This window comes from Ahaetulla prasina, chromosome 15 (assembly GCF_028640845.1).
Source record: "Ahaetulla prasina isolate Xishuangbanna chromosome 15, ASM2864084v1, whole genome shotgun sequence".
Lineage (NCBI taxonomy): Eukaryota > Metazoa > Chordata > Lepidosauria > Squamata > Colubridae > Ahaetulla > Ahaetulla prasina.
In genome coordinates, this window is record NC_080553.1 from 8,954,802 (window position 1) to 8,982,508 (window position 27,707).

The 27,707-nt window shown below is 41.4% G+C and overlaps 1 protein-coding gene across 2 annotated transcripts in view; it reads right to left on the reverse strand.

The window, feature by feature from the left end:
- Positions 1 to 857: 857 nt before the first annotated feature.
- Positions 858 to 27,707, reverse strand: part of DGCR8 (DGCR8 microprocessor complex subunit) — a 28,525-nt gene continuing 1,675 nt past the window's right edge. For both annotated transcript variants that reach the window (XM_058158413.1, XM_058158414.1), the window contains 13 exons: positions 23,976 to 25,014; positions 22,828 to 22,987; positions 22,069 to 22,211; positions 20,156 to 20,438; positions 18,441 to 18,638; positions 17,134 to 17,235; positions 16,179 to 16,277; positions 13,330 to 13,412; positions 10,255 to 10,355; positions 8,545 to 8,651; positions 7,866 to 7,993; positions 6,994 to 7,107; positions 858 to 5,608 (listed from right to left, as the gene is read on the reverse strand). In XM_058158413.1, the coding sequence (XP_058014396.1) occupies positions 5,525 to 5,608; positions 6,994 to 7,107; positions 7,866 to 7,993; positions 8,545 to 8,651; positions 10,255 to 10,355; positions 13,330 to 13,412; positions 16,179 to 16,277; positions 17,134 to 17,235; positions 18,441 to 18,638; positions 20,156 to 20,438; positions 22,069 to 22,211; positions 22,828 to 22,987; positions 23,976 to 24,701 (2,328 nt within the window). In that variant the 5' untranslated portion in view covers positions 24,702 to 25,014 and the 3' untranslated portion in view covers positions 858 to 5,524. The remainder of the gene's footprint in view (positions 5,609 to 6,993; positions 7,108 to 7,865; positions 7,994 to 8,544; positions 8,652 to 10,254; positions 10,356 to 13,329; positions 13,413 to 16,178; positions 16,278 to 17,133; positions 17,236 to 18,440; positions 18,639 to 20,155; positions 20,439 to 22,068; positions 22,212 to 22,827; positions 22,988 to 23,975; positions 25,015 to 27,707) is intronic.

The window sequence follows — 27,707 nt, forward strand, 5'->3', positions numbered from 1 at the left end:
TGAATCTTTGCTTCACCTCAGAGCCCCTTTAAATACCTTTTGTGACCACGGACCCCCAAGATTTAAGATTTAAATAACATTTTTCAAGCCTTTGCCAGACCCCTCTATGTCGTCTCCCAGGTGTCTGCAGATGAAAACCACTGTTTTAAGAGGATCTCCCTCCTGCCCCAAAGACATATAATGTTAACTCTCTTCACTCACATAGAAAATGCAGGTGGCAGGATATTTGCTTTGCCAATCACATCACCCTCCTAGAAAATTGGGCAGCATGAGTCAAAGCTGCTTCTCTTGGTACTACTTTTTTTTAAAAAAGCCACAATCTTTGGCTTGGTGCCATGCTGGCGCCCTGCCATCAAAGGACTAGGGGGAGGCAGGGGGGTGGGGACAGTTGCACAATAAAACTGCATGCATTTGTGTATGGAAATTCGAGAGGTGGGGAATCAGCTAAGAAAAGCAGATCAAGGTGGAACTGGTTCTTCAAGGCCCTTTGCCCTGACTCTGAAAAATTACTTGCCCAAACACCTGAGTGTTCCCAAAACATCCCGTCGGCATCGCATTGGCTGGATTTGAACTGGTCATGGGGAGGAAGACAGGAAGGAAGGAAATCGTTTGGTATTGATGTGTAGGAAACACAGATTCCACCTGATTTTACTGCAACTAGTAAAACATTTGGTTCACTTCAACCGAATGGGAGTCGAGGGTTTTCCTTCCCTAAGGGATCAGACTGGGCTGGGTCTGACAGCCTGGTGAAATTATGATTGGCAGTAGCAGATGATGATATTTTAAAATATATAATCGAACTTTATTGCTAACAGCTAGTCTTTGGGTAAAACGCAAAAAAGTCGTAACACAAAGGCTCAAAGAATAAGACTTTATAAAGGGAACCAACCGACCACTTGTATTACTCAACTTAATACAATTCATACAGCACCCGGTTAACATTGAGTTGGTCACATTCATTTTCAAAATACAATACTGCAATTAATCACTGCAAATGGTTCGAAAGGGCTGACACGCCAGCTTAAAATTTGGAACACCCCCCCGACAGAGAAATTATTTCAGTTTTCACCATCACCAAGAATACAGATTAGTATAAGATGGAAAAAGAGCTAGAGTGAAATACTTCTGTAAGTACGAGCAATGTTAGAACACAGATTTGTTCCCAGCAATTAAGAATCCAAGTAACTGGACTTAAAATTTTATTGGCGCTATAAACGGATAGCATCTGATTTTTCTGCATCTGTTATTATTTCACCATTTCAACAGTTTTCCCACATTTCTCATGGAAAGAATAAAAGGCAAGCAAAAGTTTTATTGTCTTGAAGGATGGTGCAATGAAAAACAGGTCCATCCAGAGAAATATACTGATTTAATGAGGGTTAAAAGCGAGGGGGGGGGAGAGAGAAGAAACGGCTGTAATTTTAAAGGTAAAGTTTCCCCATGTACATATGTGCTAGTCGTTCTGGACTCTAGGGGGCAGTGCTCATCTCCGTTTCAAAGCCAAAGAGCCAGCGCTGTCCGAAGACGTCTCCATGGTAATGTGGTGGGCATGACCCAATGCCAAAAGCGCACGGAATGCTGTTACCTTCCCACCAAAGGTGGTCCCTATTTTTCTACTTGCATTTTTTACGTGCTTTGGAACTGCGATGTTGGCAGAAGCTGGGACACGTAACGGGAGCTCACTCCGTTACACGGCAGCACTAGGGATTCGAACCACTAAACTGCCGACCTTCTGATCGACAAGCTCAGTGTCTTAGCCCCTGAGGATTTTAATAATTTTAAGGCATTGCCAGAAACTGAAATCCCAAGTGATTTGATTCGAAAAACCACAAGTTAATCAAGGAACTGTCAGAAAGTTCTGAATATCTTATCAGACTGCATGCAGAAGCTGGAATGAATGGATGCGACGGTGGCTCACAATAGCTTGTGCTTCGGGACAAATTATAAGACTGTTTACACATCGCAAACTATAGTAAAACATCGGCAAGGATGAGATATACTTCACAAGAATGACAACGAGAAACAGGTTTGTCCCGGCTGTTATTGTGCACGGTTGAAACGTCTTGCCGAAGAACTGCAGCACTTGTTAAAAATACAGGTAGTCCTTGACTTACAACGGTTCTTTCGTGACCGTTCAAAGGGCACTGAAAAACGTGACTTTATCACCGTTTCTCACTTACCTTTCCAGCATCCCCATGATCATATGGTCAAAGTTCAGGTGCTTGGCAACCGGTTCATATTTATGACTGCTGTTTTTTTTTCCACGAGATCATCTTTTACGACTTTCTCACAAGCAAAGTCAAAGGGAGAAGCCAGATTCCCTTAGCAACCGTGTGACTAACTCATCAACGGCAGTGGTTCACTTAACAACTGCTGCGAGAAAGATCGTAAGATGAGGCAAAACTCACCTGACAAATATTTTCACTTAACAACAGAAATTTGGGGCTCCATTGTCGTAAGTCGAGGACTGCCTATAATGCATAATGTTCTTATACTAGCCTTTGGCTTACAATGATACATCTAGATGTTTTAAAGGCAGTGGTCACCTCTTTACCAATTTAGACAGGTAAGGCCAAAACCAAATACACTCAACGTTAACAAAAATGCTTCTGGAAAAGAGGCAACTATGATATTCTGCAAAGGACCTGCAAAAAACAAAACAAAACACCATTCTAAGTTTGGGGAAAGAAAGCAATTTCCCCGGTTAAAAAATCTTACGTAGAAAAAAAATATATCCAACTTCCCCTTGGATCGGTGACGTTTTCAATATTAGAATAAAAAACGAGAACCTGGCTGTTGAAGAACAGAAATCAGACACTTAATGTCATGCTTCATTCTGTGGCAAATTGTGACCTGGGGGGAGATAAATGGGATAAAATTCTACAGGGCTAAAATGTCCTCCAAGGGCCTCAGAAATACCTCCAAATATCAAGTGTGTTTTAACAGTTATGCAATTGGAATTTGTTTTTTATCCCTACCAAGTTTTCTGTTGGAATAAGCTTCCAACTGAAGCAATCTGCCTCCCGCAGAGATATTATGCAACGTTTTATTCAGAGGTTTCAAATATTGGAAGATGGGTTTTCCAGCATGAGTCAGAAAGCTCAAAAGAAAAAATCTCTGGTCTTGGTGACTGACCTAGACTAGATCCCGATTCAAATATTACTGTGTGCAACCAGCCATGGAGGTGTTAAACGGTCATGGCGAGAGACAAGCAGCTGAGCAAGCAAATACAAAAGACGGTAAATAAATATATATATATATAGCCTCTGGTGGCTCAGGCTGGTAAGACAGTCTGTTATAAACACAACTGCCTGCAATTACTGCAGGTTCAAGTCCCACCAGGCCCAAGGTTGACTCAGCCTTCCATCCTTTATAAGGAAGGTAAAATGAGGGCCCAGACTGTTGGGGGCAATAAGTTGACTTTGTATATAATATACAAATGGATGAAGACTATTGCTAACATAGTGTAAGCCGCCCTGAGTCTTTGGAGAAGGGCGGGATATAAATGCAAATAAAAAAAAAATACCATGTTGCCCCGAAAATAAGACCCTGTCTTATATTTTTTTGAACCCTGTAATAAGCGCTTGGCCTTATTGCCCTGCGCTCAAATGCCCGATTGGGCTTATTATCAGGGGATGCCTTATTTTGGGGAAGACGATATATATTTTGAGATCCTGGTGCTTTTCTGCATTTCAGATTAGCAACCCCTTGGATGCAAGTTGTGTTGTTCATGAGGATGAAAAGATTGCTAGCATCGCTTGCTTTAAGGAACATCAAGGAGTCATGAAACCAGGTATCCATTGTTTATGGAAGATTGGCGACCGGATATTGGATCACCAATCCTTCCTTTTAGCTTTTTGGGGAGAGTCTTACTGGTGGAGGAATATCCCAAAGGTGCTTTTTCAAAAGGCCACTGGACTTTGTTTTCCTTGAAGATGTTTCGCTTCTCATCCCAGAAGCTTCTTCAGTTCTGACTGAATGTTGGAGAATGGATGGATTTATATTTTCTTGCAGTCATCTGGTGGTTAGCACTCCCTCTGAGAGTCATTCCATCCACCAGCATTCAGTCAGAACTAAAGAAGCTTCTTGAACAAGGAGTGAAATGTCTTCAAGGAAGAACCAAGTCCAGTGGCCTTTTGAAAAAGCACCTTTGGGACAAGTTGACCTGGATCAGGGGTCTCCAACCGTGGCAACTTTAAAACTTGTGGACTTCACCTCCCAGAATTCCTGGGAGTTGAAGTCCACAAGTCTTAAAAAGTTGCCATGGTTGGAGAACCCTGACCTGGATGATTGAGAATTTCCAGACATTTATTGGGGGAGGGATCATCAAATGGTATGGATTTCACAGTAGTTTTTGCTTCTCAAACCTTCCATAACCAAAAACCAACAGGGTTTGTCTTAAGCAGAAAACGTTTACACCTTCATATTCTTTACTTCAACAACAGAATTTACTTCGGTCTTTCGCAATTTCACTTTACATTCAAATAGTTCCCAAAGCCAGATTTGCAAGTACTAAGCAGACAATAAAAACAAAAAAAGGCAGTCATATAAAAAAACCAAAACCCTCAACTTGAAAGGAATCCAGTGATTTTCCTGGCGGGGAATAAATGCTAGGCGTTGCAATTTTAACTGACATGATAAAATATGCAACCTTACTGAACACTGCTGCTACATTCACAGTTAACCTGGCAAACTGTAAGAAAACATGGTTATGAGCCCTACCAGCATGAAGAAAAGCTGCAGAGCACTGATGCTTGGCTCAACTTTATGCCTTAAGTTTTGTTGTTTTACATCTAAGAGAAACCGAAATGTACCTTACAATCTCAGCTTCCTATGTTGGTCTTTGTTTTTCTTAAATGGAACAATTAAAAGCATGGAAACCTCAGAGCTGTTTGCAGTTAGTTCTTCTCGGATAATCCCTGGATCCATGCTAGAAAAATCCCAAATCTGCGAAAATTCACTGAGAAGCAATCCTAACTGGCCTAATCTTAGAAGGGCATAAAGCGACAACACATTTTTTTGTGTCTTTCCTTCAATGCAGCTGTCAAAAAGTGTGCGATCGGTTGCTTAATTCTTTTGTGCAGAAATACAAGAAACCCTTTCAGAAAAACAAGCGCCTGCATTGTTTCCTAAAAGCACAGCGAGCTCTGCTGGGTTACACATTCGTTCCACTCTATAAAAGGAACATTCTGCATTTTAATCCTTAAGCACCTCCATCAAACACATTTCTTTTGGAAATGATGCTTGCCCAGGCGAACAACCCTGCTTTCTGCTTCTCAACAAATGTATGGTCGGGTAGATTTCTGCCCCCTTGAATAACAACATTTTGGGAAGTACACACAAAACTGAGCATTATCAACCCTGATGCAAACACACAATATGCACGTTTGAAGCAGCTTTGACGGTTAGGTTGTTTCCCCGAAGCAAACCAATTTCTCCTTCAGACTGTTGACAAAGTAAAACATGAAAACCGTTCCTAACTTTCGCCACTTGTTTTATTGCTCCAATTCCTAAATCTCTCTCATTACACGTCCACAGTACACAGGGGCTCACTGCCAGGCTGAGCAGACTCTATAATTGTCATCTTGGGTTTCTTTCGTGTTTCCTCCTAGAAATATATATAAAACAAAAAAAGAACCAGCCATAATTATACATATCCTTCCTCCTCACTGGAGGCCAACGTTCAAACGTTCCCTGAACAGAACACTAATATCTGATTTTGCTCCGGGTTATCCTAGTTAATACTGTCTTGTTGGAAGCACCGAAGTGCTTCTCTGGCAAAAGGATTTGCCGGTGACATCACCGTTGTTTGGGGGTGTATGTACCCAGTAGGGGCTCCTTTCACGTACCTGTGAAGTTGCCCACTAATCTGTTTATTAATCTATACTAGTCTGATGAAAAGAAGGACCAAGGGAGACATGATAGCAGTGTTCCAATATCTCAGGGGCTGCCCCAAAGAAGAGGGAGTCAAGCTATTCTCCAAAGCACCTGAGGGTAGAACAAGAAGCAATGGGTGGAAACTAATTAAGGAGAGAAGCAACCTAGAACTAAGGAGGAATTTCCTGACAGTGAGAACAATTAATCAGTGGAACAACTTGCCTGCAGAAGTTGTGAATGCTCCAACACTGGAAATTTTTAAGAAAATGTTGGATAACCATTTGTCTGAAATGGTGTAGGGTTTCCTGCCTGGGCAGGGGGTTAGACTAGAAGACCTCCAAGGTCCCTTCCAATTCTGTTATTCTATTCCACTTGTGGTCGCCTGCTTTCACTCTGCTGAGTGGGCAGGAGCCAGTGTGTGTGACGGGGGGTTCAACCCTACGGCAGCAACGGGTCTCAAATGGAAGGTTGCTCATCTGTCAGCCCAGCATTCTAACCTGAGGAGCCAACGGCACAAGTTGCTAGGTAAATTTAAAACAGAAATTGAGACAATTTAGGTTCCCTAAAGGGACATGGATGAACTGGTTGCTCATGAAAGAGAATCCGGCTGCTCTCGATACTGTCAGGATTTTGTTTTTGTTAACATCTGAGTTGGAGAACTCGGCTTGGGTTTGTAAGGGAAGTGGCGTTTTAAAATCAGTGCATCTTAAAGGGAGAATTCCTATGTTCCTATGGTTATAGTTTCATATAAGGACAAAGACCAGCCCGGTTATCATACTTTGTGAAAAAAAATAAACACTGTGAAATTCTTAGCAGTTCTAGTAATACATTCTAGCACAGGGGTCTCCAACCTTGGCAACTTTAAGCCTGGAGGACTTCAACTCCCAGAATATCCCAGCCAGGGGAGTTGAAGTCCACCAGGCTTAAAGTTGCCAAGGTTGGAGACCCCTGTTCTAGAAAATAACTCCCCCAAAAAATCTAATCAGAAAAGCTTTACTTAAGGACTTTCTAAATACTTTTCATGTTTAAGAATCGGGAGACCCATGAACTAAGCAGAACCATAAACCTGTCTTGTACGGGGAAAGCAGCCAGGGAGCTTACCAAGACGCTACTCACCCTTTCTTGTGCTAATTTTTTCATTTCCTCTTGTAGCTTGTTCAGAATGTGCAGATTGGGCTTGTTCTTTTTGGCATACTGTTGAAGTTCTATCACGCTTTTGTCGGATGTTTCCTGCCCAAAAAAGGAAATTGAAGGATTCTAATACGGTCCTTTTAAACCTTACTTTTAAAAAAAGCCTCTGAACTCAGTATAAGCAATTATTGTACTTTTCGGAGTATAAGATGCACTTTCCACCCCCCAAAAAGTGGGTGGAAATGTCTGTGCATCTTATACAGGGAATGCTGCTGAAGCCCCGCCCACCATCCTTCGGCCTCTGCCTCGCAGCAATTTACCTCCTTGCAGCAAACAGTCTGGTCAGCTTCAGCATAGCCTAATTTAGCAAGAGCAGCTGATTGGCGGTTGGATCTGCCTCCCAGAATACTGCCTATCAGCTGTTCCAGGCTGCGGGGATCGCCGCTGCCCATCGCCGCCATCACCTTCATCGCCACTGTCACCTGTTGCCGCCTCCGTGCGCCCCGTTTTCGGCTGCCGCTCCTTTTATGCCCCCTTGGCGATAGGTGGTGACGCCAATGGGTGGCGCCGATCCCCGCAGTCTGGAACAGCTGATAGGAGGTATTCCGGGAGGCAGATCCAACTGCCAATCAGCTGCTTGCGCTAAATCAGGCTGTGCTGAAGCGGACCATGCTGTTTGCTGCAAGGAGGCAGATTTTTTTTTCTTGTTTTCCTCCCCAAAAGCTAGGTGTGTCTTATACTTCAGAGCATCTTATAGTCCGAAAAATACGGTAATCCTGGACAAGAGACAATTTTACATCTTTCAATAGAATCTCTTTATTTAATCCAGAGGCCGGGCAGAACATAAAACACTTTACCTGTTTCACCATCTTACTGCTTTCTCTGCCGTACATGCGCAATAAAGAACCCCAGTTTTTCACATGTGGGTGCAGCAGCTGAAGGATTTTCTGGGAAGCCAGTTGCTTTCCAACTCTTTTGTTCTTACCTGCAAAATCAAGGCATGTTTAAACATCACACTCAGACAGTAAACTTTTAGGAGCTGGACACAGAAGTTGGAGGAAAAGCCACTGCCTTGAGGAATCATAATTTTAAAGAAGACAATACTACGATGGAGAATGGTTTGTACATTATATATATATATATATATATGAAATTCACAATTTTTAAGGGAATGGCTACCAATTAAATTATCAACTTTGGTCCTTAACAATTATGAGTGCACAGGACAGGGAATATCTTATGTAGACAAAATGATGATGTTTTTATCATTACAAATTTATATTCAAAATATTGCAAAACACTGCAGTTCCAGCATTGATACAGATGTACTCAAATATAAATACTTCTGTTTTTGATTAAAAACTGTAACTAAAATGTTAGTGTCTTGTCATTAAGAGATCAGTATATGGGAAATTCTGACTGGTTAAACCAGAAAACCAACACCACCAAGAACATGTATGTTCTCAGACGGAAAGTGGCATATAAATCTAATAACACAGATTTTCCATAGATTTTCTTAATAACTGTTATACTTACACCACCCCCGCACAGTATGCTTCCCACAAGTCATAACATATTCGCTCTTCTGATTTTTGCCCGGAATCACTTCAAATTTTATAGATGTATCACCCATGCCATGATTTCTGAAGGACAAATTAAATACTGTTACTTAGAAGCACTCAGCATTTAAAAAGTCTGGGTTTATCGATTAAAAATGTCATTTTTAAAAAAAAATTAACGTTTGCATCAAATCTGGATGCCAACATAAAATAACATTCAGCTAAAACAGTGTTCCTAATTTTCAAAGGGCAAGAATGTTACTGGTTTTGCATGTGGTAAGCAAATTGTCCCAGTTCTGGAGTCTGACTAGCCCCCATCTATAATAGATATTTCTTCCTTTTTTTATTTTTTATAAAAATATCAATGTGTGAACAGTGTGGCACCTGGGCGCTATACATTCCAATACAAATGAAATTGATCACATTAAACATAATTATTACAATCAATCAACTTATGTATTTCTAATAACAATACACATCTATGTTGGGTTACAGTCTATCATTATTCAATTATTTCACATTTTCTCATTCATACTTTCATTTTATAATATAAAAATGTATTCATTAATATTCCTCTTATTTCTATCAGTTATTCTAACTTTTAATCATGTCACCCTTTATTACAAAACTTCTTCTTTCTTTCCTGTCTAACTTCTAATCATGACACCTGCCTAAAGAAAAAAAGAAAAAAGAATAGAGAGGGATAGGGGTAGAAGCAACTCAATACAGCAACAACAACAGCAACAAAAAAGTCACCCATCCATCATCTCTTGCCCACTTCATACTTTAATTGCTATGCTTTAAAAGAAAGAGGGGAAGGCGAATCAGAATAATAATAAAAAATAATAATCTGAACTGTGGGGTGCTTGGTGGCTTTTTTGCCAACGTTTCATTACCAAACTAGGGAATATTTATTTATTTTATTTATTCATTGTATTTGTATACCGCCCATCTCCCGAAGGACTCAGGGCGGTTCACAGCCAATAAAACAACAGAAAACATATAATACATATAAAACAGCAAAAAAGAATAGAAAATTAAAATTCAATTGATGGCATAAAACTTTAAATACAAATTTAAAACCCCGTTTAAAACCCCCGATTTAAAAACCCCAATTTAAAACTACGTTCAAGCTAGTCCTGCTCTTCGAAACAGCAACGTCTTTAGCTCGCGGCGGAAGGACCTGAGTTCGGGGAGTTGACGAAGCCCCAGAGGGAGCTCGTTCCAGAGGGTATATCATCAGTTGAAGAAAACTACCAAGCTCAGAAAGCAACAAGGACCCCGCAATACATTGTGAGCAAAATGTACAGGAAGTCCTCAACTTACCCCCACCATTGAGCCCAAACTTTCTGTTGCTAAACAAGACAGTTGTTAAGTGAACTTTGCCCAATTTCATGATCTTTCTTGCCACAAGTGTTAAGAATCACAATTGTTAAGTTGGTAACACAGTTGTTAATTGGCTGGCTTTCCCACTGCCTGCCTGTCAGAGGTTCACATGTGCACATGACCCCCCCTGCGACCCCTCCCTGTCCCAGGCAGACTAATTCCTAAAGCAGTTATCATGTTTTAGGAACCACTTCTAGATTCTCCCAGATTAGAGAGAGAAAAAAGAACAGACTGGGCTATTCCATAAAAAGAACGAAGCCTTCCTCAAAGGATAGATCACGTAAGCCATGCAAAAACTCACCTTTTAAGGCACTCATGAAGGATCTGATATGGAGACAGGAGTCCAGCTTTACTGGTCAGTTCGTACACCCGTGAATCCTCGATACTGATATGGTTAAAATACTACAACAAAATAGGTAAATGGTCACTTAACAGTAGAAAGGCCTTTTTAAGCTTTGCAGGGAGGGCTCTAGTCGTTCTGTGGTTGCAGTATTAAGAGATAAACTAACAAGGAAAGCTATAAGAGAACAAAAACAGCAGAACAAAGGAGCTGTTCGGCTTTGCACTGATTTTGCTAGGAGCTGGGATTGGGAACCATGACTGTGTGAGAAATGGACAAATAGCCTAATGGACTATCAGAATCCATAGGTCTCAGAAGGACAGCAGGCTCTAAAAAGCGACATGAACCAAAGTTTTAGATAGAAAGATTTCACAGGGTATCAGAACTATTTGTAATCCTGCTGAGCCGTTGCTGTGAAACGTGATTTTGGCAAAGGACGTGGTTTTGAAATGTATTTGGAATCAGAACGTTGGAACTGTGAGAAATCGGGAACTGAAAAGTAGCCTACGGATAGAGGTTTGAGATATACACGCGTATATGTGGAGACTGTCCATCGGTACAAAAGAACAAGGAAGTAAGTTGTGAAATGTGTGCAGAAAAGTATAAAAAGAATGTCTTGGGATGAGTTCAGGGCCTCTGGCCGTAGTTAATCCTTGCTGGACTCAGCTGTGACAGTGGATCCATGGGTTATGGATATAAGTTGTGTTATGATGGCTCTTCATGTTCCAAACTGCTCATGAAAGAAACCTCTGACTTGGAAAGTTATATTAATTGATTATATGATATAAATGGAATAAGATGAAGATAATGTTAAAGTTTAAAATATAGGAGAGGAGGTTGGAAAAATATGTGTAATAAATAAGAGAACTGGAGATGTTTGGACATTAGAGAAATTGAAAATAGATACAGCAAGAGACAGAGATAAGGAGAGAGGTGGAAGGGAGAAAGAGGGAGAGAGAAAGAAGAAAGTGAAGAGAAGGGGAGATAAGGTGAGGGAGAGAAGTATAGGAGAGAAGGTTAGATAGGGAGGAAGTAGGGTGGAGGAGGAGAAGGGAAGGGAAGTAGGGAAGGAATAGGAGAGGAGGGGAGAAGAAAGTAGGAATGAAGAAAGGGCGTGTAAGAAAAGCTTGGTATAAAAAGGAAATGGAGAAACGACAACCCTGAAAATATACAAAGAATAAAAATTGAAATAGTAAAAAAATGAAAAGGAATGAAAAGGAATGAATATGAATAAAAATGGAGAAATTAGAAAACAAAGGGCAAAAAAAGATGTAATTTAATAAAACAAGCAAAGAAATACTAGGAAAGGAATGAAAAGTTGGGGGGGGGGATATTTTGGCAAAATTTGTAATTAAGAAAAATATATTTGAATAGTTTGAACGGTATAAGTTAAGGTCACTACTTTGTATATGAATTGTGTTTGTGTGGAGGGGGGGAATTAAAAATCAATAAAAACTTGTATGAAAAAAAAAGAAATAAACCTCTGAATCTTAAAGTAAGAATTATTATTATATTGCTGTTTCCAGTTTCTTTTATTGGACAATAAAAGTTTTTAGAAAAGTTTATTGGACAATAAAAGTTTTAGGACAACTGTAATTACCAGCAAAGAATACAGGTAGTCCTCGACTTACGACAGTTCACTGAGTGAACCCGTTCAGAGTTACAATAGCACTGGAAAAAGTGACTTAGGGCCACTTTTCACACTTGTGACCGTCGTAGCATCCCCAGAGTGAAGTGATTTACATTCGGACGCTTGAGAACCGATTCACATTTACGACAGTTGCAGTGTCCTTGAGGTCATGTGATCCCGTGTTGCGACCTTCTGATCAACAAAGTCAATGGGGAAGCCAGATTCACTTAACAACACCGTTACTACTTCAAACAACTGCAGTGATTCACTTAACAAAGGTGGAAAGGAAAGTCGTAAAACTGGAATAAAAACTCACTTAACAAATGTTTCACTCAGTAACAGAAATTTTGGGCTCAATTGTGGTGGTAACTCAAGGACTACCTGTACAAGCTCAGAAAGGTTATATTTCACATTGGGGTTAGAGGGAAGCCAGTCGGAACAGGGTCCAAAATTTTGCTTTAGTCTCTTTGTTTACCATTTCCAAGTATTTCAATAACGTGCTGAAAAGCAAGAAGGAAAAAGGTGTTCTTGAAGAGATACAAAGGTCGTCCGTAACTTAGCTTATTAAACCAGAGTCTGTGAACTTATAATAAAGTTTATCTTGGCTTATTAATCTAAGACATTGCCATCCAAATATGGTCACCAGCTCAGCTATCACAGAATTGTGTCAAATTCATTTCTGACCCAGAGAGAGAGGAGGAGGCTTTATAATTTTTCTTTCCAGAGGCTGCCTTCTCTAGTTACTGTACTTTTTGGAGTATAAGACACACTTTTTTCCACCCCAAAAGAGGGTAGAAATGTTGGTGCGTCTTATACACTGAATACAGCCATTTTTGGCCTCCCGAAACCCCGTCCCGCACGTCCCATTTTCGCCAAAAGCAGGCCCATTTTTCGCAAAAACAGGAGGCACAGAGGGTTTGGAAGGCCTGCAGAGCGCTCCCGGGGGCTGGGAAGGGCAAAATCCCAACGCATGGGGGTGGGGGTTTGGGAGGCCAAAAGCAGGCCTGTTTTTGCGAAAAACGCGACATGCAGAGGGTTTGAGAGGCCTGCAAAGTGCTCCTGGGGGCCGGGGATGGCAAAAACATGATGTGTGGGGGGTTTGGGAGACCAAAAAACAGGCCCATTTTTGCAAAAAAATGGGATGTGCAGAGGGTTTGGGAGGCCTGCAGAGTGCTCCTGGAGGCCGGGGAGGGCAAAAACTTTTTTTTTCCTTGTTTACTTCTTCGAACACTTGGTGCATCTTATACTTTGGTGCGTCTTACAGTCTGACAAATACAGTAACTCCTTCCACTGACAGAAGGAGTCAAAGGACAAACAATATCATTTAGAATGGTGGTTATTAATCTAGGCAAAGAAGGTGAAGGTTTAAAGGAACTTAACATGCACAGGCTCAGCTGTGAACGTACCTCTAATTCCTCACTATCTTTGGGCTTCTCCTCAGAGGTCTGCTTGACAAAATCAGGGATGAGGATTTCCAAAGTAGCTCGGGCTGGGGAAAAAAAAAAGATTTGGAATGAAAACCACATGTGCATTTTGTCAAGAACGCCAACATGCATCGAACAATATTTTCCTTTGTTGAATTTATGTTTTACTGACAAATAAATAAAGGGAGACTAGATCTATTTCAAGCTATTTAGCTCTCATCAGCTAGCCACACCCTTCTGGGATTCGAACCCTGGCTGCTTGCATATTAGGTAGATGTCTTAATCTCTAAGCCACGGACTCTCCTCACTTTGTCGGCTACACCAGGGGAAAGATAAAATAGAATAAAATAGAATTTTTTATTGGCCAAGTATTGGACACACAAGAAATCTGTCTTGGTGCATATACTCTCAGGGTACATAAAAGAAAAGATACGTTCATCAAGAATCATAAGGTACAACACTTAATAATAGTCATAGGGTACAAATAAGCAATTGAATCATACTAGGATTGTTTTTTATCAGGACAACCTGGTCTACTTAATTAAGGGAGAGAGCATACTGCTCCACTTTCGCCTTTCAGCCCCATTTCCCTTCATTTTTAGTATGGTGAAAAGGTTTCCAAGTTAGGAAGTTTATTTATTATTTGTATTTTCTATTTCGTAACTGCCCTTCTCTCTCAGAGAGGGGGCTCTGGGTGGTGAAGTTGCAGAAACATCTTTTGAGAGGGAAGCCTGTGGAAAATAAACTAAAATAAATTTTTTATTGGCCAAGTGTGATTGGACACACAAGAAATTTGTCTTTGGTGCATATGCTCTCAGTGTACATAAAAAGAAAAGATACATTCGTCAATAATCATAAGATACAACACTTAGTGATAGTCATAGGATACTAATAAGCAATCAAATCATACTAGGAAACAATAAAATATAAGTGGGAAGAAATAGGTACTAGTAAGGATGAGAAGAAGAATATTAATACAGTCTTAGTAGTTAATTTCACAGTGTTGTGGGAATTAGTTGTTTAGCAGAGTGAAGGCGTTTGGGAAAAAACTGTCCTTGTGTCTAGTTGTTCTGGTGTGCAGTGCTCTATAGTGGGTAGGAGTTTAAACAGTTTATGTCCAGGATGCAAGGGGTCTGTAAATATTTTCACAGCCCTCTTTTTTACTTATGCAGTATACGGGTCCTCAATGGAAGGCTGGTTGGTAGTCATTGTTTTTCCTGCAGTTCTAATGATCCTCTGAAGTCTCTGTCTGTCTTGTTGGGTTGCAGAACCAAACCAGACAGTTATAGAGGTGCAGATGACAGACTCAATCATTCCTCTGTAGAACTGGATCAGCAGCTCCTTGGGCAGTTTGAGCTTCCTGATATATCTGTATTAAATTCTCTCAGCTCTTCTGCCAATTCTACGCACACTAATGGCAGAGCAATCCTTCCCTCAGGTGCTACCCAGATGGACTGTGAATCCCAGAATTTCTTGCTGCAAATTGCAATATTAGTTGAATCACTTTAAATCACAGAGATTTAAACAGCAAGCAATATTTGGGTTCTTTTCATCTGAAATCACAATCTTGAATGGATCAGATAAAAAAAAAACAAAGTTCAGCCCTTTAGAGAAAGAGGTACAGGCACTCCTCGAGTTACGGCCACTATTGAACCCAACATTTCTGTTGCTAAGTGAGACAGATGTTAAGCAAATTTTGCTCCATTTTATGTCCTTTCTTTCCACCCTTGTTAAGTGAACCATTGCAGCTGTGAATTTAGTAACACGTCTGTTAAGTGAATCTGGCTTAGCTATTGACTTTGCTTGTCGGAAAGTCGCAACAGGGGATCACGTGACCCCCGGGACACCACAATCACCAAACATCTGAATTTTGATCAGGTGACCATGGGGATGCTGCAACAGTCGCTAAGTGGGGAAAACAGCTATAAGTCACTTTTTTCAGTGCAATTGTGACTTTGAACAGCCACTAAATGACTTGTTGTAAGGTGAGGACTACCTAAACTGCATTTAGAATACAACAAAATAACAGAGTTGGAAGGGACCTTGGAGGTCTTCTAGTCCAACCCCCTGCTTAGGCAGGAAACCTTACATCACTTCAGACAAATGGTTATCCAACCTCTTCTTAAAAATTTCCAGTGGTGGAGCATCCACAATGTCTGAAGGCAAGTTGTTCCACTGGTTAATTGTTCTGTCAGGAAATTTTTCCTTAGTTTTAAGTTGCTTCTCTCCTCGATTAGTTTCCACCCATTGCTTCTTGTCCTGTCTTCAGGTGCTTTGGAGAATAGCTAGACTCCCTCTTCTTTGTGGCAGCCCCTGAGATATTGGAACACTGCTTTCATGTCTCCCCTAGTCCTTCTCTTCACTAGACTAGCCATACCCAGTTCCTGCAACCGTTCTTCATATGTTTTAGCCTCCAGTCCCCTAATCATCTTGGTTGCTCTTCTCTGCACTCTTTCTAGAGTCTCAACACCTTTTTTACATCGTGGTGACCAAAACCGGATGAAGTATTCCAAGTGTGGCCTTACCAAGGCATTATAAAGTGGTATTAACACTTCACGTGATTTTGATTTCAATCATCCGTGTCAATTTCATACATTACGCGTGTGTTAATTTCTGTCTTTGCTAGCCCAGCAAACACTGATGAGAGCACAAATTGCATGTAGAATCAGAATTGATGCACCCATTTTCTGAGAATGCTAATTTTCTTGACTCCACTAATCATCCATAGATCTAGATCGGGGTCCCCAACCTGGGAACATCCTCTCCCTCCCCCGCCCCAGCCTGCACAGCCAGAAACATTGGGCAGCTCTGATCTAGATAGCTTTACTTACCAGCTTTATTCTTGGCAAGTTTTTTGCTACTGGCAGTCCCTGCTCCGTAAGTCACTCCATCAATAATAACTGATGCTCCAAAAGGCTCACTTGGGTTCTCTTTAAAGAGAGGAGAGAAAAATCAAAATATTTGAATATTCCCATCTCACCCTGTCAAGAAGACGGAGAGGCTCATATTTAGCATACCTGGCGACTTACAAAGGCTATTCAGTTAAAGAACAAGCCATGAAAGTTTCCTTTATATTGAACCGTAACATGTTACTGTTTCTTTATACCATTTCTTTATCCACCCCCACTGTGCATCGTGTTAACATTCTTGAATATATTCAGAAGAATGGGAGGTTTTATAGGGTTTTCCAGAAAAAACTGAAACAAACATGAAGGCAAATATATATATGTGTCCCTGAATAATGTTTCAGGATCCAATCTGGATTGGTCACCGGGACCAGAGGTTTAGTCTTCTGAGCTTTTGGACTCGTGCTGGAGCCCATCCTCAGGGAACTTCTCTCTACCAGAATGTGTGCTTTGGGCTATTCTATGCATAGTATTGCTACTAATATTGTTGGCTGAGTAGGGACACAAATAGCCAGGGAAATTTTTGAAGCCTGAGAAATCAGTCCACAGGATTGCTGGTTTCCCACCAGCTTATCAGATGCTGAGGAAACAACAGCCGACAACTGAATAGCCAGCCATCAACACCCAAAAAACAAAAGGCCACATACAACCAGGCACCACATAAATACTACACGTAGAATAGCCCAAAGCACACAGAGAGAGACAAGTTCCTTGAGGATGAGCTTTAGCTCGGAAGACTAAACCTCTGGTCCTGGTGACCGACCCAGATTGTATCCTGAAACATAGCTCAACCTTAGATCTTTAGATCTACTGCAGCTCTTTAGGTAATTGTTGCTTAGATGAATGAATCATTCCTTTAGATAAATATTAGAAGACTTACCACATTCAAAGAAATTGTAAACAGGCCGTACTTTCAGCACTCGTTGCATATATTCATGAAGGATACAAACTTCAGACTTCCCATTGGGATTAATAACAAACTCTGGAAAATAAGAATATCGCACAGATGCGGCTTTGAATCTCTGAAATGTTCACTAGTAACAGCTAGAAGATGAGAACGGCTTTCATTAAGAAGTCCCACAGGATAAATACAACTCCTTGATACCAATCCCAGTACGTGTAGTGGTACTATCCTAACAATGAGTTGGAAAAAAAATTAGCATTTTCCAGGATTATCAACACTCGATGTAGGTAGTCCTCCACCGACAACCACAATGGGGTCTCCCCGTAAGTCATGACGGTCACAATGTGGGTCGTCATGATTCCGACCCGCTGCAAGCATGGCAGTCACCATGGCCATTAAAGCAAACCTGTTAAGGGTAATCTGGGTTCATAGCCAAGGTTGTGGACTGTTGAGCAGAGTACCCTACGCATGAAAACGACTGAGACTGGTTGTGTACAATAACAGTCACTTGCAGACAAAGTGGGGTTTGATATTCCTTTACTTTTAGGGAAAAGGCAAAGTCATAGTCCAAAAACAATTCAGGTCATACACATATAAAGCCAGTCAGGGACATTACAAATATCAGGGCTTCTTACCAAACGTAGACTTGCACTACAAACAAAGTCTTCTTTCAGTTCAGCAAAACACAGTTCAATTCACAACAGTCAGTATCTTGAGGAATCAGTAACTAGCCATGATCAAGCAACGATCATAAAGCTCAAATATACAGTTGCAGCATGTCATCAGGTTACAATGCTGTAGTATCTCTGTAGATCCCCAACAAGCCATAATTTAGGAGTCCTTTTATACATTGGCTACAGAGCTCAACCAATCAGGATGCTTGCATGATGCAGCACAGCCTTAAAGCAATATCAGGCTTTTCTACAAATATGCATAGTTAGTTTATATATTGCCTGGCCAATTAGTTAGGCAAATAACAATTCCCTAACAAAACCAACTGTTTGTTATGGGGCATTTTTGCCGCCGCCCCCAACCCCACCCTGATGTAAATGCTATTTTTCTGACAAAAAAAACATTGTCCAATGAGGTCACATGACCGTGAGATGCCACAAATAGCCGAAAGTGGCTGGTATACCTGGGTTGTAAGTATACCTGGGGAGATAACTTTGAATGGAAAACAAAACTCTGAATGGGAAGGACAAACAAATAAAATCAGTTCCACACAGAACTTTGGCTAATTCTCAGGGCTTTAAATTAATTCACAATTCTTACAACCAGCTTACCTTTCTTTGTGGGCGCATCTTGGACAGACAACGTAATGAGTTTCTGATTGGCTGGCAAAATGGGCCTCTCAGACTCCGCCTGCTTCCTCTTCATCTCCCGGTTGAACTGCCGCCTCTCTGCCCACGTTCGGAACTTCTTCACCGTGACTTGCTCGAAATCGAAACATTTTTCCAGATAGTGTCGGAAATCCTCAATATCTAAAGAAACAAAGCAACCATCACCGTGCTGTGTGTTGTGGTCCACCACCATCCTGCAGAGCTGGCAACGGAGTCAGAGAGTGATGAGGCTGAGGTGGGGCCAGGGCCATCGGGGAGTGAGCTGCGGACTCCAGAGCCTCCAGAGGCTGATAGTAGTGAGGCAGAGGAACAGGAGGAGCCTGTTCCTAATGCACGCATGAGAAGAGCTGCCAGAAGGCAAGAGCAGCTCAAGCAAAAAGGACAACTCGGGAGTAAGGCCAAGAAAGGATTGGCCCCTCCCATAAGGCTTAAAACAGACCAGCAACGGCATTTGAGCTTTGCCGGAAAACAACGTTGGTAGCTTCGTCTTCTGCTTCGTGTACATCTTGCATTTATTTTTATGACTTCTAAACATTTGCCAAGAAAGGCCTTTGGCAGTTTGCCTAATTGGACCAAGGTTTACGATAGGACTGAGGAATTTGTGCTGGGAGGAATTGGTTTTAATTTAGTCGAACGATGCTGGGAATGAAGTAATTCTCAGCTGTTTGAATAAAGTTTGTTTGTCTTTTCACGGACTGAGTTTCCTACTACCTACTTGGGCCTGGGTCACAACACCATACTCCTTCCAACTGAGAGAGCAACTAGGTCAGTTAGGGGAGCGACCGGATTATGGACATCAGGGCTGATGATCATAATGCAGTCTAAGTCATGGACTACCTGTAGATGGAACTATCTGAGAAAGATTTGTGCTTACGTCCCTTTGCATCACAACTGCAAACAAGCAGTTAAACAAAAAAGAAAACAGAAAAAATTGAGTTGGAAGGGACCTTGGAGGTCTGCTAGTCCAGGGGTGTCAAACTCAAGGCCCGGGGCTGGATTCAGCCCGAGAAGTGCTTAGATCTGGCCCCCGGGACCACCCTGGAAACAGCGAAGGACCCATCTGCGGTGCTTCTGCCAGAGAAAATGGAGCTTGCGAGGGCTGAGGGCAGCCCTCCTGAGGTCCACTTTCGCTGGCAGAGGGTTGCAGGAGGCCATCACAGCCGAAAATGGAGCTCAGGAACTCATTTTCACTGGCTGAGTGCTCAGGTCATCACAGGTGCCCTGACACAATTGAAGTTTAGGTGGCCACACCCACTACGGCCCTCCAAGGTCAAACACAACCCTGATGCAGCCCTTAATGAAATCGAGTTTGACATCCATGATCTAGTCCAACCCTCTGTTTAAGCAGGATATCCTATACCATTCTGGACAAGTGGCTGTCCGGTCTTCTAACGGAATGTTCATAATTTCTGGAGGCAAGTCGTTCCACTGATTAAATGCTCTTGCTGTCCGAAAATCTCTCCCTACTTCTAGGTTTGGAGCTCTCTTTGATAAGATTCCATCCGTTGCTTCTTGTTCTACTTATAATGTAAAGCGACACTTAATGTGCACAAGCAACAGCCAAGAGGCTCTCTGGATGACTGAAGGAGAAACACTGATGCCTAACTTGAGTTGGCGGGATGTGGCCCACCTGGAAAAAGGAAATGACAGGTCCTCACCTATTGATTCATCTTTGCATACTTCGACTTTGGCCTTCACTTGTCCCAAAGCTCCTTGGGCTGTGTCTCCCCCAGATGGATCTTTCTCATCCAATGTTACGGAATCGGCTGCCGTAGAGTCCGGCTCCTCCGTTTGACAATCCAGTTCCAGGGATTTTTCCATCAGTTTTACGGGGGAAACCTCCCCGTTTGGGGTGATGTCATTGCTTTGTTCCCTTTCCTCGTTTTCTCTCATTTTTTTATAATGCAAACAAGGAATGCTACTCAAAGGAGGGTCGTGTTTCTGCAACAGTTTGCAAGTGCAAAGGTGAGAGCAGGGCTACAAAACCAATATATAACTTCCCTCATATATAGTGCCCCAGTCTTTACCAGCAATGTTTCAGACCTCCGAGAATCATTGTTATACAAAGTAAAACACAACAGGGAAGTCAAATGCAATAAGCTCTATACAATTGTTTTTATATGCTTGTTAGAAAACCACCAGGCTCTCTAGCAACTTACACCCTTTTAAATTACTTATTTTCTGTACTATCAGAAGAAAAATCTTGTAAGAAGCAACGAATTTAAAAAAGTGCACCTTGGAAGTATCAAAATGGAAAGTGTTCCCAATTGCTCCAATGTACTTTCAGTAATTTTTAAAATCAAAGCATCCACCATATATTATCATTGTACATAGGGTGCTCCTAAGTTCCTAAAGCTTGCTTTAATTTCATTTTCAGCACAAGAAAAAAAAAATCTGCCTCCCAGCAATTTGCCTCCTTGCAGCAAATAGCAGAGGACCACAATAGGCAATAGCAGCTGAAACAGCTGAGGGTCAGGAGGCCGATCCAACCGACAATCAGCTGCTTGTGCTAATCAGGCTGTGCTGAAGCTGAAAGGGGCTGTTTGCAGTTTGCTGCAAGGAGTTAAATTGCTGGGAGGCAGAGGCCAAAGGCTGGGGGCCGGCGGGTGGGCGGGGCTACATTAGGTGTATAAGATGGACCCCAATTTTCACCCTCTTTTAGAGGGGAAAAAGTGTGTCTTATATTCTGAAAAATACGGTAAACAGCATTCTATGCTCTTTGGCTTTATTTCAGCTAGAGGCCCTCTCTCCCTCTTGTGGAAGAGAACTCTATAATCCATTACGCGTAATGCTTAAGGAAAGATGATCAATAAGAAAATATCGATCCTCTAATTTACTAACGAGTCAAGCTTTTAGTGTTAAGTAACCTATAAAGCAATTTTTATTTTGGAATGTAACAATTCAAAATAGATCTTTGTCAAAGGGCAGGAAGGCAATTTTTTTTCATATTATTGAGTGATGCTGACAGTTTCATAATTAGCTTGGCTCATCAACGTGCAGACAGTCACCGACTTATGACCAAAACTGAGACCTGAATTTCCATAGTTAAGAAGGCAGGCAGTTGTTAAGTGAATCAGGAGGTTGTTAAGTGAATCCAGCTTCCTCTATTGAAGTGTAAGGACCGATTTGTTAATCACGCAGTCCTTCAATGAACAGTTTCTATGGAGATTTTCAGTCATCCAGGTTATGGTTGTCCCAAAGGTGCTTTTTCAAGGCCCTCCAAGGGGTCTCAACAACTTTCAAAAAGAATGCAAATGACCAGCTATCTGCAAAAGAGTATAAATCCTTCCATCCCCCACCATCCAGCCAGAGCTTCCAAGAAGCAGCTTCTTGGATGAGAAGCAAAACGTCTTTAAAAACAAGAAAGGTCCAGTTGCCTCTTGAGAAAAGCGCCTTTGGGATAAATGAATGGTTATAAGTCAAGGAATACCTGTAGTAGCTCATGTCTTAAATAAGATGAAATTGGATTGTACAGAATGAAATCCAGTGACAGTCAGCCACGCTTCTAATAACTGCAAGAATGCCTAACGTCTATTCATATTTCTAAAAGAATGTAACCCAAAGACATTACCCTGATGCTTCCTGTTCCCAAGAAATAAGGTCTGGACCAGGTGACCACACGGGACTCTCTGTGTAGGTACACTGGGATGCCCGAGTTGTGGAATGTCATGATCCATCCATCAGGCAATGGTTCTGTAGGAGGGCGACCACGACCTGGGAAAGAGAAGCACACTGAGGCACTGCTTAGTGCCCAAACCCTTCAATTATTTTGAAACATAAGTGCCTCCCATCTTCCTTGTTAAACCATCAAGCTAGATGGAAGCTTGAGGTTCTTCAAATGCTGGTTGAAGAAACCCTCTTGACATGCAAGCTGAAATTTATCAACACTTCCTTTTTCTTCAAAGCGGAACTCTACGACCTTGGCAACTTTTAACTCCCAGAATTCGCCAGCAGGCATGACTGGCTGAGGAATTCTGGGAGTTGAAGTCCACAAGTCGTAAAGCTGCCACGGTTGGAAACCCCTGTTTTAAGAGAAAATGGCTAAGACAGTTAAGGGTGTGTGGAAAATGCTCCATGGGTCACTCATTCCACCTGTAAAATAAAAACTGCATGAATCAAGTGGTTTTGTTCACACCCGGAACAACTCTGGTGTTTTCTTCTGCGTGTGGACCAAAATGTATTCTTTATTTTTCATACTTCTTAACCACCCAACACCCTCAGAGAAATGCAAGTCTTTCTGGGCTAGATGTGAACAGGAAGAGAGACAGCCTCTTAAAAGAAACTGAGCTGGTCAAGGCAACTAGGTGCATGATTAGTTGCAACAGCTTACTTTTAAGAACAGTTTTTATTTTGGTCATCATGGGCTGCACAGTGGTTTCTCCGTCCGACTGATGGTCGCTTTCCCCTGCGTATTTCTCATCCATCCTCCTTTTCTTGGGAACGCAAAGGCCCTCTTCCAGCAGAGCATCCACGTCATTATCAAATTCATCCTGAAAAACATACTGTCAGGTAGATACCACGCCCCCTATTCTCCTCACTCCCTGGGAAGACAGGTACGGCTGCAGAGACCTATAAATTGCCCGAGTGACTCAGATTGTATCAAAGTGGCAGGTTTCAAGCAGTGGTAAGTAGCTCAGCAGTTCTGTAATAATTCAGGAAGATTTGGTGATTTTTTTTTTATGCAGCTACTTTGATGAGCTCTACTGATAGTCCTCATTTAGCAACCACAAACTGGGGACAGACAACTCAGTGGTTAAGTGAATCTGCAACTTGGCTTATGATCTTCCTTCAGCTTTCCTTTGCTTTACAGACCTGTGAAGGCTCTAATTGTGAGAATCGGTTGTGAAGTTACTTTTTTCATCTTCCTTGTGACTGAAAATGGTTGCCAGCCAAGAACTGGTCAGTCCTCGACTTACAACCATTTGAAGTCACAGCAGCACTGAAAAAAGCAACTTATGAGTTTTTTTCACGCTTACAACCATTTCAGCATCCCCACGGTCACGTGGTCAAAATTCCGACACTTGACAACTGGTTCATATTTATGACCGTTGTAGTGTCCCAGGGTCATGTGAACCCCTTTTGCAACCCTCCAACAAGCAAAGTCAATGGCAAAGCCAGATTCAGTTAACAGCCGGGCTACTAATAGAACAACTGCAGTGATTCACTTACTTAACTGTGACAAGGAAGGTCGTAAAACCCACTTGACAGTTGTCTCAAAATTTTTCAACAGAAATTTTGCGCTCAGTTGTGGTTGTACGTTGAGGACTATCTGTATCTTCTCTATGATTAAGCCTCGAGCCCAAATTTTGTTCCACTAAGGTTTTCTTCCTTTACCTCAATTTTCTCTCCCCAGTTAATATCAATGCTGCAGAAATGCCCCTGTATTTGCAATTTCCTTCCTGAACCCAAATTCTGGAAACAAAAAAAAAAAAAACACAAAAAAAAACCCCAACAAAAAAACAACCAACCCCTAGTTACCTCGTAAGAATAGTGCAAGTTTTCTTCATCCACTTTGTCTTGCTGAACGATCGCCTTAGATGCAAACCCTCCTCCTTCTTCATCTATTTCCATTAAATTGTCTGTAAAATCTTCTAAATCATCCAACACTGCATATTCCACTCGCTTTTCCTGATCTACCTCGTTGTCCTCATCCTTGGTCTCCTCCTTTTCGCCGGCTACCTGAGCCGCCAGGCCGCCACTACCCCCACCGAGAGGGCAAGCATGCACATCCCCATTGACACCACGAATCCCTAAATCTGCCCCCGCCTCATAATCTGGCTCAGCTCCAGTGTACAGCACTTTTCTGTCTTTACTTTTGCAGCTCTCTGTAAAGCTAACGCTAATCTTTACATCCTTAAGCAACTTAAGATCGGGAATGAACTTCCTAACCGAGGGCGCGTGGCGAGCAGTTCTTGGGCTTTGGTCGCTATGAGGATCTATGATAAGACGACTTTGGTAGCACGAAGATCCCTTGGTGAGGAGCTGTGTCCCGTTGTCAGCGTGGACGTCCCCAGCAGGGGTATCTGACTGTCCATCACCACCGGAGCTAACGTCCATTACCTCTGCTTCACTGGACGTTTGCAGGGGAGGTGGTGGAGGCTGTTCGTTGGGCGGCAGTGGTGGGGGACAAGAAGGGTTCTCCATGTTCACTTCAGTGCTGGCTGGCTCTTTTGGAAGGGGAGGTGTATTTTCACAATTCTCCATGGCTAAAACTTACCCAAAGGGGAAGGAGGGGGGAGGAAATAATAAACCCACCAAGTTTTAAATGAAAGGGTTGTAGGAATCTATGTTTCTCACATGCAGAAGTCCCTTCAGAGAGGACTGGTCGTGCTTTATTCAAAAGGCAACACTGACGATTCAGTTAAGCTGACTACATTGCTCTTTTCATTAATGTGGACAGCTTTCAGAATCACTGTCTCAATTACTGGAAATCACAATGCATTCAGCTTAAATAGTTGATGTCCCAGCTAAGAGCTTCTTCCGTTGGCTGTTGTAGATCTTCTTGACTTCTTTCGGCCTGCAAAGAAAAATGTCAACTGTCAATCGCTCATATTAGGAAGAGCAGTCCAATTACCCAATCCTGAGAATAACGTACAGGTAGTCCTCTACTTAACAACAATTCGTTTAGTGAAAGTTACAACGGCACTGAAATTCAGATTCTCTTAAAACAACCGTGTTACTAACTTAATAACTGCAGTGATTCATTTAACAACTATGATAAGAAAAGTTGTAAAATGGGGAAAATTCACACAACTGTCTCACTGAGCAACAGAAATTTTGGGCTCAATTGTGGTTATAACTCGAGGATTATCTGCATTTCTTTTATTGATTTATGGTTAAAAAGCAACACAGCTCTCCAAAAATGAAATGTTTCATTTCTCTTGAAGTTCCTAATTCTAAATTAACAATGGATTATAACCAACCCATCCTTGGTAAAACTATGTACGATGATGTACGGAGTATGAAGACTTGTTTTCATTTCACGGATAAGTACAGCTTCCATAAGTGTCATTTTGACTATTGCATTTACAAGGTGTGGAATGACAGTAACAAGTAGCAGGCAAGGATGATGGTCTTTCAGGGAAATACCATCTTCAACTTTGATAAACCTCCTTTGAGAACTTCAAAAGAGTGGAACAGCTAGATAGAAGCAAACAGATGAACAAGTATGGTAGATTTATTTCAGATTGTGTTCAATCAAAAATTTAGTGCAAGACGATACACTGTTATGAAGCAATACCCACTTGATCAAATGTGTAATGATGCCCAGCTGATTGGGTTGAAAAGCAGATATATGAGACCAAGCTGGACCAAGTTAAAATTTACCAGAATAAATCTGTAAACTTTTGTTGCCACAAAGTTGTCACTTGCTTAAACAGGCTGTCTGCTTTAATAAAAGAAAAACGGTCAGCTAGGTCACCTGGCATGCTCCCAGAAAAAGCATCATGAACTATAGAAATAAAAACAAAAAGGACCGTTTGCTTTGAAAGGCAAAGAATTTTACATGACTGAAAAAGCTGGTGTTTTTTCTACGAATTACTCACACAGACATTGCTGTGCAGCTACCAGAAATGTATTGGACTAGTTTTTCTTTTTCTTTTGTTCAATTGTGTTCAATTCTCAGATACTGCCAGGGCAACTCCCTGCAGTTTTCATGGCAAGTCATTTGCCATTGCTTTCTTCCATGAGACTAGAGAAAATGACTGGCCCAAGGTTACTCAGCTGGCCTTGTGCCTTAGGCAAGGCTAGAACTCAAGTCTTCTAGTTTCCAGGCTGATGGCTTCAACTACTACACATCCTTATTTCTCAGTCATTTTTCATTACATTCCTATCATGCGTGAAATATTTCCTTTTCTTAAAGTTTTGCTTGCTGCCACTTTTGAAAAATCAGATAAACACTGGAAATCAATGTCATAATTTAAAATCCATTCCCAATGGAAAGCCAAATGGGTTGCTGAACGTCAAGACATAGGAAGTCCAGTTCAGTAACTGATTTTTTTCATATAAAAGTTGCTGCGCTTCAATGGTTAGATGGCCTAGATTGGTATCTGAATACAGATCTTTGTAAAATTCATATTTTATTTCATTTTAATCTAGAGGAAACGTTAATATCCATGTATTGAAATGCAAGTCCATGTATCATGTGCCATGATATAAATAAACTGGAAATGACTTATTTACATTTTTGCTAGCCTAGAATAAAGATAAGTATAATGTCCCATCATGAGACCCTGTATTCTAAACCGGATTGCAGTGTGCTCATGAACTAATTTCTTTATGTTATATTTCTCCATTTAATAAAATGAAAATAAAAATTAGAATACCTACAGCCCCAAAGGAGAAAATAGTGCCACTCCCTTTGAGGTCCGATTTTTATTGGACAGAGGTGTCTCCTCTTTCCAGTACTCAGCCACAAATTGTACAGTTGAGGTGATGAGAAAAAGTCAATTTCCCTTCCCATCTTTTATGAGAATCTTGCAGTGACTCCATTAATGTCATGCACCATGATTTAAACCCAATTACAAGGAATCTGGGAGAAAAGCAAACACCAATAAATTTAATACATATATACAGAAGGGTGGAGAGCAATGCAGGTAGTCCTCAACTTATGGCCACGATTGAGCCCAAAATGTATATTGCTAAAATGAGAAATTTGTTAAGTGACTTTTGCCCCATTTTACGACTTTCCTTGCCACATTTGTTAAGTGGATCACTTGCAGTTGTTAAATTAGTAACAAGGTTGTTAAGTGAATCCAGTTTCCCCACTGACTTTGCCCTTCAGGAGGTCACATACAGTAAGGGGATCACATGATCTCAGGGACCGTGCAACTGGCAAATAAATGAGTCCGTTGTCAAGTATCCGAAGGTAAATCACATGAATACGGGATGTTGCAATGGTCATAAGTGCAAAAAATGGTCATAAGTCACTTTTCTCAGTGTCGTTTTCGCTTCGGTCACTAAATGAACTGTCATAAATCAAGGACCCCCTGTACAAATAAGATTGTGTGCCACCCAGGGTAAGATGGGCGGGCGATAAATCTTACAAAATAAAATCATATAAATTGTTTCAACTCCTACCCTCAAAACGACACTATAGAGCACACAACTAGACAGAAGAGTTTTTTCCTGTATGCCATCACTCTGCTCAACAAATAATTCTGTCAACAGTCAAACTATTCACTATTCAAACAGTCATTACTATTACTATTA